General features: G+C 37.5%; 2 protein-coding genes across 3 annotated transcripts; both read right to left on the bottom strand.

Annotated features, from left to right (window-relative positions):
* Window positions 1-1,530: 1,530 nt before the first annotated feature.
* gata1b (GATA binding protein 1b) lies at window positions 1,531-7,460 on the bottom strand. Its single transcript, XM_065270333.2, has 5 exons — window positions 5,966-7,460; window positions 5,451-5,879; window positions 5,129-5,274; window positions 4,155-4,280; window positions 1,531-2,737 (listed from the first exon to the last, which is right to left on the bottom strand). Exons 1-5 carry the CDS (start codon window positions 6,243-6,245, stop codon window positions 2,465-2,467), a joined length of 1,254 nt encoding a protein of 417 aa, XP_065126405.2. The 5' UTR covers window positions 6,246-7,460; the 3' UTR covers window positions 1,531-2,464.
* A 9-nt stretch (window positions 7,461-7,469) lies between these two features.
* Window positions 7,470-12,017, bottom strand: cdk20 (cyclin dependent kinase 20). 2 transcript variants are annotated; one of them, XM_065270332.2, is made up of 8 exons: window positions 11,754-12,017; window positions 11,565-11,678; window positions 11,291-11,479; window positions 10,527-10,648; window positions 10,372-10,434; window positions 10,143-10,266; window positions 9,911-10,066; window positions 7,470-9,839 (listed from the first exon to the last, which is right to left on the bottom strand). In XM_065270332.2, the coding sequence occupies exons 1-8, from the start codon at window positions 11,826-11,828 to the stop codon at window positions 9,648-9,650; spliced, it is 1,035 nt and encodes a 344-aa protein (XP_065126404.1). In that variant the 5' UTR covers window positions 11,829-12,017; the 3' UTR covers window positions 7,470-9,647. The 2 variants fall into 2 exon arrangements, with proteins under 2 accessions (XP_065126404.1, XP_065126403.2); XM_065270331.2 differs by having other exon boundaries at window positions 11,565-12,017.
* Between the last annotated feature and the right edge of the window lie 1,726 nt (window positions 12,018-13,743).

Raw genomic sequence — 13,743 nt, 5'->3', positions numbered from 1 at the left:
CTTTCCCTTCTGCACTTTTTTTTTGAGTCCGGAAAACCAGAAGCCGCCTGCGTTGCACAATGAGGCTCCACTAGAAGCCAGGGGAGCAGAGCTGTGTGGTCAACCCTGAGAGATGGAAACAGATGGAGGAGAAGGGAGGGGAGGGGCAGTGTCACAGATAGCATCATCAACTATTGAACATTGCTGAGACAAGAGCCCATATTCCACGACATTCAGGCGTATTTGCGTATCGGCCCGTTCTAAGTAAGCGTATGTTGTACAGAATCATGTCAATTATGGGCCGAAAAAGTGATTGTCTCAGAGATTTGGGGATGGGAAAGTTTCTATGCTTGTGGAAGGACTGTGTGATGGATGCCATGAGAACCTAACATTAGTTATGGTACCAATATGTTCCTTTAGGTGTACTTTTAAAAATGGTTTTGCCCCAGTGACAACTTTCAGTGCCAAGGAAAATATTTTACAATGAGAACGTGCCTGGGTTTTCCAAAAAGTATTTTGGATTATTGTAAACAATAAACTACAGATTAAATGTTTTTCACATGATAACCAAATAATGTCGGATGAATCATTTGGTATATGAACAGTGAAGTCGTTGAAGTGTATCAGTGCATTAGAGTAGATGACCTGCTCTATTGTACTATGGAAAGGGTTGGATTTGCATACTTTCTGTCATAACGGTTAACTCACACTGAAGACTAATTAGGCTGCGATGCTCACAATGGTCCCACAGAAAAACCGCAACCACAACATCAAGCGTGAACGTTACAATTCAAACGTCTTTCAATACTGAGATTGTGTTCAGTATCCAAAGTGCAACCAAGCGAGACTTTACACTTCTCTTTAAAAACGGCTACAGTACGTCTGTCATCGAGATTTTAAGCAAAGTACTCAATGAAACAAAGATGCGTACGTTGTTTTACATAAAACTACACATCAAAACATATAAGACTTAATATTTTATACAAAAAACATGTCTTGCTTCGCAGTAGAAATATTTTTGAAATAACTTCAGGATATGCTGTGACCCTGTCTGTGAAATCCAATTTAAAGTCTCCATAATCTAAATATGAGATTTCACATTGATCTCAGGGTTATATTTTCATGGTGTGTCTTACATTATGTAGGGTGATTTGTAATAAGTTAAAGTTGGATTAACTTAAAAAAATTATTGGTAACATCTAAAAATTGAATTTTTTTTCTACTTACATTTTCTCACTTTAGGTATAAATTTTAGGTTGAAAAAACTCACATTTTTAGGTGTTACCAATTGACGTGAAAGTTTTTAAGTGGATCCAAGTTTCACTTTTTACAGTAAGTACAAAAAAAGTTTATTAATAGGTTTTGGAAACATGTTTTTCATTAAAATATCAATTTCAGCTTTGTAAAATATGTTTTCAATCATTACTAGTCACAAAATTAAAATTACTTGTTTAGGCCACAAAAAATGTTTTAATATCTTATATAGTATAGTTTTGGTTCTTGCAGGTAAATGTATCTATATTTAGACAATATACTGTTAAAAACATTTATTGCATAGGAAAAGAAAGATTACAAACAAGATTAAAGAATCGCTACAAACACTGAAAAACAAAGGTATATACATATATGTAGAAATCAAAGGGGCTGTTAAATGCTTTGGAAAAAATGTTCCATGGGTATGCATAATTTTTCGATAAACGCACACCTGACTGGTCAAATGTCTTAAAATAACCATCAGGAATAACCACGAATGCTCTCAACACGTATCATACGTTCATCCAGTGGCGGCCGGTGTTTTCTTTTTTCCAAGGGCGCATGATGTGAAGTTCATCTCAACATATATGTAGCCAGTCATTTCAAAATATCTGTTCTGCGTGTCAAGTGAACCTATGTGCATGATTGTGCATAGGTGCACATAGATTGTGCAAAATAAGTGCCTGCTGCAGATGCGTCTAAAGGGTTTATGGTAAAAGAGACGCTCGCGTTTGCCAGATACTTGCATAATCTCATGTGTAATCAGTGTTTACTGTTAAGGGAGTGTCTTGCGAGTATTTTGTGAACGTGAGCGTCTCTTTTATCATAAACGGTTTTGACGCGTGTGCAGCATGCACTTATTTTGACAAAACACGTGATGCACATGGTTCACATCACGCAACAAACACATATTTTGAAAAAACGAGCAACACATGACACTCCGAACACATATTTTGAATTTGCACCCCTTGGATGAGCAGTCACGAGCTGCCACTGCGTTCATCAAATACTTTCACGTCAAATTCCCTTAATCTTGCCCTCAGGCCATTTAGAAATACAGTTTATTTAACCGGAAGAGTCTGATGAAAAAATGCTAACTGACAAAAAATCATTCTAGATGCACTTTTTGATGCAGATTTTGCATCTGAGCTCTTCATATATACATATATGTTTTTTTGAGTTTTCGCATAACAGTTCTTTCATCTTTTCATAAAGTTTTGTGTCTAATGTATCACAGCATGTTGGGTAAGATGGCAGTGGATGGATGGCACGGGTAGGGCAGCGTGCCATGACTGTGGTACGCAGCATTTTGAGTCAGTGAATGTGAGGAGTGACCGTAAACCCCCAACGAACATGAATCGCAATCAGAGACGAGACCTTTAGGAAAATCAGAAAACAGATTCTCCTCCGCGGCGCTCAGTTTCTTTTCTTTCCTGTTCTTGCTGGAAACTTTACGGTTGCGTGTTTGGATGCCTTCTTTCTTCATGGTCAGCGGTCTGTTCACCTGATGAGAAAGAAACGGTCAAACAATGTGTGTGTAGGCTGCATCCCTTCAAATTTATGGTAAATGTCCTAAATCTGGGCCCTTCACTGGCACCATCTCGCACCTCTCTAGTTTGGGACCCATTGGCTTTAAGAAGTACAGAAATTAAGCTAACTAGTTCACCACTCATCGCTCTGAACCTACATGAGTTTTATTTCTACAATGAGAACTTCAAGTAAATATGGGTCTGTCAAGATCCAAAAACATAAGATCTGACCTATAATACAACAGTCCCTATACACTATGTTCCAAGTCTTCTAATGCCATACAGTAAATTTGTGTATATGTTTTTGTTAGATTCATATGGGAACTGTGCTATAGGTTCTTCAGAGCAATTTCATAGAAGAACCAGTTTTGGTTCCCCAAAGAACCATTCAGTCAAAGGAGCTTCTTTCTTTCCTTTTCATAGTCTAAAGAACGTCTCGGTTACGGATGTAACCCTCATTCCCTATAGGAAGGGAACGGACACGTCACGTCCCAATTTGTCAGTCACGATGTGACGTCGTAGTGACTGACTGAAAGGGAACCTTTAGTGAAACAGAAATGTTAAAGGGACAGTCCACTTTTTTTGAAAATTTGCTCATTTTCCAGCTCCCCTAGAGTTAAACATTTGATTTTTACCATTTTGGAATCCATTCAGCTGATCTCCGGGTATGGCACTAGCACTTTTAGCATAGCTTAGCATAATCCAATGACTCTTATTTGACCATTAGCATTCCCCTAAAGAATTTTGATATTTTTTCTATTTAAAACTTGACACTTCTGTAGTTACATCGTGTACTAAGACCGACGGAAAACTAAAAGTTGTGATTTTCTAGGCAGATATGGCTAGGAACTATACTTTCATTCTGGCGTAATAATCAAGGACTTTGCTGCCGTAACATGGCTGCAGGAGGCGCAATGATATTACGGAGTAAAAATCAAATGTTTAACTCTAGGGGAGCTGGAAAATTTGAATGAAAAATGGAGTGTCTCTTTAACATTTCTGTTGCACTAAAGGTTGTTTAGACTATGAAAAGGAAAGAAATTGTACTTTTAAGCTCCTTTGACTGAATGGTTCTTTGGGGAACCAAAACTGGTTCTTCTATGGCATTGCTCTGAAGAACCTATAACACCTTTATTTTTAAAAGTGTACACTTTTGTTCCCATATGAATCTAACAAAAGCATACACACAAATTTACTATACTGAACCATACAGACAAAAATAGTTCTTCTATGACATCGTGAAGCACCTTTATTTTTAAGAATGTAAGCTATCTTTATAGTAGGTTCTCCTACAGTATGTGTTACACAGGTTTGAGTAAATGATGAATCTTTTTTCCTAAATATATATTGAGAATTGTTACTGAATCATCCATTGCGTAAGAAGTTACTCACATTGTGCAATTTAAAATAGAGTCCACATGCGTTACACACGGGCTCTCCGTTGGCATTGCGTCTCCAGAGCGTGGTGGTGCTGGTCTGACAGTTCACACACTGAATCCCTGTCCGCTTACTGACAACCTAAAAAAAAAGAGAGGGATAGACCAACGTTCATCTCAAAGAGTTTACTAAAGAGCCGACAGCATAAAACATGATGCATATTTAGCCTTGAAGGGACACTCCACTTCTTTTTGAAAATGTGATCATTTTCCAGCTCCCATAGAGTTAAACAATTGATTTTTACCGTTTTGTAATCCATTCAGCCGATCTCTGGGTCTGTCGGTACCACTTTTAGCATAGCTTAGCATAATCCATTGAATCTTATTAGACCATTAGCATCATGCTTAAAAATAACCAAAGATTTTGGATATTTTTTCTATTTAAAACTTGATTCTTCTGTAGTAACACTGTGTACTAAGACCAAAGGAAAATTAAAAGTTGTGATTTTCTAGACCGATATGGAACCGAAAATAGTCCCCTGCTATTGAAAGTTCCCAAGGGGACTATTATAATATCACCATGGTACAGCAACATTGTCTTTGATTATTACACTGGAATGAGAGTAAAGTTCATAGCCATATCGGCCTAGAAAATCACAACTTTTAATTTTCTGTCGGTCTTAATACACAATGTAACTACAGAAGAGTCAAGTTTTAAATAGGAAAATTTATTTTTAGTGCGATGCTAATGGTCTAATCTGATTTAATGGATTATGCTAAGCTATGCTAAAAGTGATAAAACCAGACCCAGAGATCGGCCGAACGGATTCCAAAACGGTAAAAATCAAATGTTTAACTCTAGGGGAGCTGGAAAATGAGCCTATTTTCAAAAAAAGTGGAGTGTCTCTTTAAGAGGAGGAAATACAGAAATGACTTCTGGCTGTTGTGTAACTTCTCTTTATCAATGAATTCGGCATCTCTGAGGCGTACCAGTCTCTTTTTGGGTCGGATAAGTGGTCGGTTTTGTCCATTCATCTTGTGGTACAGTCCACAGGCATTGCAGAGGTAGTGGCCCGTTCCATCACGTCGCCAAAGAGGGGTGGCCGTAGCTCCACAGTTCACACACTCTCGAGCATCTGTAAAATAAATGTTAAAGCACTTTATTTCATCTCTCGCTTTCTCCATTATAAGTACTTATAGGTGTAAAAGTAGATATTATTCAGTAGCGTTGTCACATGACCTCATCATATTGTTTGCATTATAAATCTTCACAAGAATGATGGGTACAGATATCGTTTACCCAATCACTCACCTGTAGGAGAGAATCTCATCTTGCTGCATAATTTCGGAGAGAAGCGGGTGGTTGTGTAGAGGAGTGAACTGTTGTAATCCTGTGCCAATCTCCCATATGGACCGCAGTGACCCATGAACTGTGCATGTGGACCGCTGTAAGCATTAAGAGCGTACGTCCCTTCAAACCCCTCCCCGTCTCCATGAGGCCTCGACCTTTCTATCTTCAGATCCAAGGTCTCCTTGTGGTCCAGGCCAGGAGATGGTGGAGAACGAGCTGGTTTGGCAGAGGGAAGCTTGGAGATGTGGAGAGATGAAGAGGCCGTCTTGGAGAAGCCATTGTTGTGCCAGGATGATGATGGTGATGGGAAGAGGTGTGTTAGAGAGGGATTGTTTGAACCTTCCAGCCAGGAGAGGTTACCGAAGAATGGAGAGGAATAAATAGGATATACTAAGAGAGAGAGAGAAAGAGAGAGATGTTACTTTACATCAGTGTACCATGAGGCCAAAATTATACCAGATCTGTGCCCTACTGACCTGGGCTGTGTTGAAAAGCCGCAGGGCCACGGTCGTGGATGGGGTTTGTGAACACAGACAGACCGCTGTGATCGTTCTCAGTACAGGGGAACGTTGAGCCCTCCTCAGTGTGGATCAGATAATTGGTTTCGGGTGGGTAGGTGGAGATCATATCTGATGACATCATCGAGGATGATGCCCACCGAGACTCAGCGGATGTATCCATAACTTTTAGAGATATGTGGGGTTTACAGGTGTATAGACACATAGATGCAATAAAAACAATAATTAAAATAATCATCAACAGTGTTATTTTAACTTTTGGAATGAAATAATAAAATAAACTTTTTTAGTTAGAGCAATCAAACTTAAATCAGTTAATATCATTAGAGGACAATTATTTTATAATATATCAAACATGACTTATATTTTAATAATTTCAACAATTGCAATCGCATAACATCAGCAGCATTAAAGCAATATGAGAATAATATTCGACAGTAATGACAGTCTCATCCTATCAATCTTTTACATTTAAAGATAACTTGCATTGCTTTATTTGTTTTTGATTGTTAGATTGTAAGCAGATAATGTAGTTTGTCATACCTGTTGAGTCTGTGAGCAGGACAGATGTCTGAGATCTTATGTGAGAAGGTTTATGTGTTCTGGCATTGAAGTTAGACATGTGCAGAAGATGGGCGGGGCTACAGACAGGTCAGCTTTAGGAAGTGTGATGCTTTGCAAGGATGTAGATTTGGTTTGGGGGGTTGAAGTGTTAACTGTATGCTTTTATTAATCATTGTATAAATATCTGGGGTTGTAATTGCTAATTACAAATTTTGACTTTACCCCCATTGAAATATGTGTAAAATATGAAAAAAATCCCATCATTTTAAACAGAAATGACAAAGAGCACTTTTTAGTTAATTTACTCATCAAACACAAAACAAATGTTATTGTGGAAAAGCACTTTAGTGAAAGAAAATTGAAATCTTAAATATTATAACATCATGTTGCATAGATAATACATATTTTTCAGTTTCCAAACCCCGTTTGTATATGGAATTTAAAAAAAAACTACATTAATTTTTATTTTAGGTTCAAATTCAGAATATACAGTACTGTGCAAAAGTCTTAGGCACCACCACCAGACTTGTTGTTTTAGAAAGTTTTAATGTCCATCCATATTTATTTTTCAATCTATTTTATTAAGATACAAACAGAAAATACAGGAAATATGTACAAAAACACATCTTGAGCGTTTTTGAGCAGAATGAAGTAAAAAGACTAATTTATTTAGACTAATTAAGATTTAATTTTATTAAGGTTAAAGAGATCCTGCAGTTTCCTGCTATTGCTCAAGTGGAGGGGAGTTTAACCTAAAAACTTGACACATCAGTTTACATTTTTATACAGTTTTTAATACTATACACTGTAAAAAAAATCCATAGAAATTACAATGTTATTGCAGCTGGGTTGCCGGTAATTTACCGTAGATTTAAATTTATGTTATTTACTGGCAAGAGTTTGTTCAAAGTTAAATAAATTTTAAATATTAACAAGTCTTTATCTTAACAGAATAAAACTATACAATAACAGCCTCATGCAAAGCATTCTGGGAAACAGAAATCATCATCAACCTTTTTCCGTTTTTTGCTTCAGATTTTGTTTCCCAGAACGTTTTGCTTGATGCTGTTTTTTTAATTTTACTCTGTAAAGACAAAGACTTGTAAATGTTAAATGTTCATTCAACTTTGAACAATATGTTGCCAGTAAATAACATAAATTTAAATCTACGGTAAATTACCGGCAACCCAGCTGCAATTTCTACGGATTTTTTTTTACAGTGATATACACATTTCCTGTATTTTCTGGATGTATTCTATTAAAGAAACAATTATATATGATCACTATAACATTGCAAAAACAACAAATCTAATTGTGGCATGGTGGCCTAAGACTTTTGCACAGAACTAAGAGAAAAATGTATATGTGGGGTTGTTAAAAATTTACAGGTGCTGGTTCTTCTTTAAACCGATTTTATTCACCTTTCAGATTTGTTGCTGCTCACCTAAAGGTCCTTTAAGTATAATGCATTTTTGAAAACAAATGTGACCCTGGACCACAAAACCACTCATGATGGTACATTTTTCTGAATAAATAAGCTTTTCATTTATGTATGGTTTATTAGGACAACATTTGGCCGAGATACAACTATTTGAAAATCTGACTTTCTCTGAGTATTGAGAAAATCACATTTGAAGTTGTCCTTAGCAACACTTATTACTAATGATAAATACATTTTTAATATATCTATGGTAGAAATTTTTCAAAATATCTTCATGAAATATAATTTCCACTTAATATCTTAAATAATCTGTCATTTTGACCCACACAATGTATTGTTGGCTATTGCTACAAATACACCCCTGCAACATGATGTGACTGGTTTTGTGGTCAAGTGTCACAAATAATTAAAATTATTCAATAATTGAAGTTTATTGTTATTATAAACAGTTAAAACCAGCTCAAATTTTTTTTTTCATATTTGAAAAAGTTATTGCATCTCAAATTGCAGGACTGTCAACCACCCATATAACATACAGAAACTTTGGGACATAAAATAATGTATATATTTCACTGATGGATCTTCTGTGAACAATCATGATTATAAATGGATCCAGCATTACTTAATTTTAAAAACAAAAATTAAGTATGAAGGCTTAAAGAGAAATGGACCTAAATGTGCGGCGAGAAACTGTAGCACAAAGAAAACTCTGATAAAAGCAAAACCACAAAGGGGAAAGTGCAGCCAATAAAACAAATGCAAAGTGCAGCTTAATTCAAAACACAAGAGGACAGTTGAGCTGATTGCAGCAATGCAAATAGAGACAAACACTACGGCAATTCATGGTAAAGATGTAAAGCCCAAACACATCCACATAAAACACAGCCGGCAAACTCATTTGTTAATCAAAGCTTACAGTTTTCCCTTCTTTTGTTCTTTCGGTTTTAAGGGAAATCTGAGCGCTGAATCAAACTGTGTGCTAGCAAGTCGATGTACAAGTTTTAGTCGATGTACAAGCATTTATATCTGCACCACTAGTGTCACTAAACACAATACTGTGGTTTTTAAACAGATTTTATGCACTTGTCTTCCATTGTGATGACAAACAGATAATCCCACCCAAAACGAATAGACTGTCATATGTGTCTTATGAGTGATTTGATAGAAAAAATATTTTCACAGCAGATATATGATCTCAAATTACGTTTTTTTGGTAAAACAGCACAAAAATATGTATGTGTGAGCCTATTTTGGTACCATCTTGTTTAACTGCTTACAACCTGAACAGTTAAATTAAGCAAGCTGCTATAACCCGATAAGGTTAATGCTTGTTCAGCACAAAGTAAGAAACGTTTTACACTTTGAATAGTGAATAGTTGAAGCTTTGAATAGTCCCAAAAGTCCTTATATATACCATTTGGTACCAATATTTACCTTTGAGGTACTAATATGCACTCTTTAGGTGCATAAGTGTAATTTTTTTCTGACAGCGTATTAAGTCAAATAACCAATTTCTCTAAATAGTACTAGTAGAAATATTAACAAAAAAATAATTTACACATTATTTAAAACATACAATATTTGGGCTATTACAGTGTAATGCATACACAGCTATGAAACATCATTTCAGCTTTCTTACAAACACCCCCACACATGGCGTTTAATCGCTCCAGGGTCCACCAAGCTCTCGTGTAAGGGTCGATCCACAGTGAATTCATATGGGGGTTGCATGCGTTGTCTGGAGTGTTTTCCTCCACGCTGAGGGATGGGCAGCTCCGAGTGATGAGCCGGGAGGGGGTCTGTGAAGAAATATGGATGGAGCAAAGCCTAAAGAAAGAAAGATTATCAGTAGGAGTCAAACCACCAGATTTTCTGTACTGCTTGGCAAACACATGCACCTGTCTGGCGCTGATCCGCTGTTTGGATGGGTAGACGAGGAACTTCTTTAGCAGGTCCAAAGCCTGAGGCGAAGTATCGGGCACAACCTCCTCCAAAGGAATGGGTGGGTTTTCTTTAAACGTGATCTTATTGTAGTCCGGCAGTTCTGTTATTTCCTAGATGTAAAACGTTTACAGCGAGAGATTACAACGAGCAACAGAAACATTTGTGAAATGTATGAAGAAAACTTACTGGCCAAACTTTCGGGTTTGGAGTTCCCAGCACTCGTAACACACAGCACAGTTGCTCGATGTCATTCTCTCCAGGGAACAGAGGAGAATTATTCAACAGCTCCCCAAAAATGCAGCCCACCGCCCTTAAACAACCAGCAGTGACAGAAGAACAACAGCGTGTTAAGTGTGCACTACTGACACCTAGTGCATACTTGAGGTGAGTAGACAGGTTATTAGGGAGATTTTACCAGAGATCAACACCTTCGTCATACTTTCGTGCGCCATAGAGAAGTTCTGGCGCTCTGTACCATCTAAAACATGAACAGCAAATATTTTATATATTTATATCATCTTAGTTTTCAGAGAACAACTGTAAGTTTTTTTGGCAAAAGTAAATGATCACCTGGTTGCCACTTGGTGACTATACAGACGATCTCCTTCATTGGAAAAAAGCCTCGCTAGGCCGAAATCTGCAATCTTGAGGTGACCCGTCGAGCTGATAAGAAGGTTTGCAGGCTTCAGATCCTACAAAAACACATGAGACAGATTTAAGCGAATCACATGACTGCTGGGGATGTCCAGTAGCATAAGAAGTCTTCTAACAATAAGTTATGGATGATTAGTCCTTTTTAGGATCAAATTAGGCCAATCTATCTTTTAAAGGGGTCATATTATAAGATTTTTTTTTAAAGATGTAAAATAAATCTTTGGTGTCCCCGCAGTGCGCATGTGAAGTTTTAGCTCGAAATACCACACAGATAATTTATCATCGCATGTTAAAAATTGCCACTTAGTAGGTGCAAGCAAAAATGTGCCGTTTCATGTTTGTGTCCTTTAAAATGCAAATGAGCTGATAAAATGCCAACACAGATTGCAATGATGGTGGTTTGTTGAAAATAAAAGGCAATTTTGCTGTCAATTATTTTCTCCCTCTTTCTCTCTGTACTAAATGCCAGTGCCATGGTTGGATAGTCCAAAACTAGGTTACTGGGTTGATCTTTTTCACACACTGGGGACCCAATTATAGCACTTAAACATGAAAAAAGTCAGATTTTCATGATATGACCCCTTTAATGCAACTGACCAGTCTTGAAGAGCACAAATCGGATGACTAACCTGCAAGACTAGTCTCTAAGCAGTTTAAATGCAACCGGCCACAGGTCTTACCCTGTGCATGATGGAGTTCTCGTGGCAGAACGCCACACCTTTGAGCAACATCATCATGTAACCTTTGACCTGAGATGCAGTGAGAGGACGCTGAGAGTTTCGGATGACTTCTGACAGATCTGACAACATGTACTCGAACACCAGAACAAAGCCAGTGCCGTGGGGGAAGACATCCTTTAGTTTCACCACCTGTACAGATCATATGATGGAAAGACCAGGGTATGTTTCTCTTGGGTTATTATTCCAGCTTTTTAAACAAAAATGACAGTCTTACATATTGGTTGTCTTCGATCTCTTGCAGTGCTTTAATTTCTCGTAGTGCCTGGTTAGGAATCCCATCTTCAAGCCTCCGCAAGGCCACTTTTTTCAAAGCCACTGTCTCTCCTGTCTGAAAAAAGATACAGCTTACATGTAAAGCTAACAGCATGAGCATGAGAGGCCCGATGTAGTGACATGATCTTACTTCGATGTGTCTGGCTTTGAACACAATCCCATGAGCTCCTTCCCCAATCCTGCCGAGAATGCTGTACTGATCCATACTGCTAAACAACGGAGTTAGCCTGCTAGCGAGAGAAAAATGAGTAACAGAGAAAGTCTTCGTAACATGGGCAGGCTTTAAATGTATTTACAGTGCAAAATAGCGGATTAAGAAGTGGGAAAACGCGAATCTGAGGGCTGTTTTTGAAGCTATAGCTGCGCTGCGCTTGTCAGCATAGCGGTTGTCATGACGACGGCGATCGTTTATCTACGGCATACGAGCGGGGACAAAAATCTTAACTGGAAGACTTTGGCCGTTTCTCCGGTGCAGGCTGCCTACATCATCAAGCCACAGCTGGTTTATTTAAGTTAACTGAGCATCACATTGGCAAGTCATTAGCATATTACAACAATTTACGATTAACTAAGTATAATAGTAAACTTTCTAATTGTTAATATTCTGAAATAAGACCATCTTGATGACGTATGCAGCCTACAATTGCGACCACCGGAGGCTGCAGCCTTCAAATGGAGAATCCGTCTTTGATGTGAACATCGTAAGTATTATATAAATAAATTATTATAAAAAAAAGTAGTATTATATAAAAACTATGACAATATAGCATGTCCCATGTATGTAAGTACATGAAAGTCTCCATGAAATAACAATTGAAGGTTTTCATTTGCTAAATATGTTAGCATAAAGTTTTCTATAAACAAGTGTGCTCCAAAACTTGGACAAATTCACATTTAGAAGATAAACGCATTCAAAACGTATAATTTCTTCCGCCAATACAGATCAATGATTTATATGACGTCATTCTGCACTTCAGCTTCATCAGATTCCAGGTTGTTCTCCTTTACTTGGAAACATGACCAACTTGACCAAACAAAAAAGTAAAATAGGATTAGTATCAATAACATTTAGGAAGTTTGCTACAAAATGAAACAGATATTGTTTTGGAAAGATTTAAAGGTGCAGTGTGTAATTTTTAGAAGGATCTTTTGACAGAAATGCAAAATAATATACAAAACTATATGATCAGGGGTGTATAAAGACCTTTCATAATGAACCATTGTGTGTTTATTACTTTAGAACGAGACCTTTTTTTTATCTACATACACCGAGGGTCCCCTTAAGCCGGTTTTACACCGCAAGCGCGAGCAGCGCGTGTGTGTAGCGTTTGCTGCGCGTGGCCATTGTGCTTTCACACCGGCTGCGTTTGCAGCGCATACTGTGCAGTTTAAATAACAGTATAAAAATCTCAAATTCACATTACATTATTTTACATGCATTTATGAGCAAAACCTCTTCAAGACGCTTTTTGAAGGTCAGTGTAATTTATATAACTGTGATTTGTTTAATCCACATTGTTTTCGTGCTGTTCTGGTCCGTGTAATGACGGATATAGACACAAGTATAGACATAAAAAGCCCATGGCACATTATAAAATCTGTTTCTCTGAAGTTTTACGATAAAATAAAGAATTCACTCAGTGATTGACGGCCTGAAGCAGTCGATCGTGTTTCCCTTCAACAGTTTAAGCATAAGATTTAGATTTAAAGATTAATCTATTTCTCTGAAGATTATTAAGATAGATGAGGACTCATTTGCTGGGCAGAAAGTGAATGAACGCAGTCTTCTGGCAACAGTGTGTTAATATTTCATTGCTTTCTTTTAAATTGCTCAAAGTCATGACTGTTTCAAACACACTTGGCGTCACATTCGTGATTTTATTGTAAAATTACACTTTTTGCGTCAATTCACGACCATTAAACCATAAACAATGCACTGTCACTTTGAGAGTGAGCAGCGCAGCAAAAATAGAGCCGACGCCGAAACAATAGCAGCACTGCTGCTTCAGCAAAGCGAGCACGCGCTGCTCACGCGTGCGGTGTACATGCTTTAACTTGTTAACATGGGCGCTGAAAAAAACATGCGCTGCTCACGCATGCGGTGTGAAACCGGCGTTACA

This window comes from Paramisgurnus dabryanus, chromosome 11 (genome assembly GCF_030506205.2).
Source record: "Paramisgurnus dabryanus chromosome 11, PD_genome_1.1, whole genome shotgun sequence".
In the NCBI taxonomy this organism is placed as follows: Eukaryota; Metazoa; Chordata; class Actinopteri; order Cypriniformes; family Cobitidae; genus Paramisgurnus; species Paramisgurnus dabryanus.
Note: the sequence above shows the minus strand (reverse complement) of the source record. Positions and strands in the feature narration are given on the sequence as shown.

What these genes read in the sequence shown, in the direction of transcription:
- gata1b (XM_065270333.2), bottom strand. Translation starts at nt 6,245, where the DNA reads ATGATTATTTTAATTATTGTTTTTATTGCATCTATGTGTCTATACACC. An exon ending in GATGAGATTCTCTCCTACAG is followed by an intron (nt 5,275 to 5,450) that starts GTGAGTGATTGG and finishes TTTATTTTACAG; the next exon opens with ATGCTCGAGAGTGTGTGAAC. An exon ending in TCTATTTTAAATTGCACAAT is followed by an intron (nt 2,738 to 4,154) that starts GTGAGTAACTTC and finishes CTTTCTCATCAG; the next exon opens with GTGAACAGACCGCTGACCAT.
- cdk20 (XM_065270331.2), bottom strand. Translation starts at nt 11,828, where the DNA reads ATGGATCAGTACAGCATTCTCGGCAGGATTGGGGAAGGAGCTCATGGG. An exon ending in AGATCGAAGACAACCAATAT is followed by an intron (nt 11,480 to 11,564) that starts GTAAGACTGTCA and finishes TGATCTGTACAG; the next exon opens with GTGGTGAAACTAAAGGATGT. An exon ending in AGTCACCAAGTGGCAACCAG is followed by an intron (nt 10,435 to 10,526) that starts GTGATCATTTAC and finishes TTCATGTTTTAG; the next exon opens with ATGGTACAGAGCGCCAGAAC.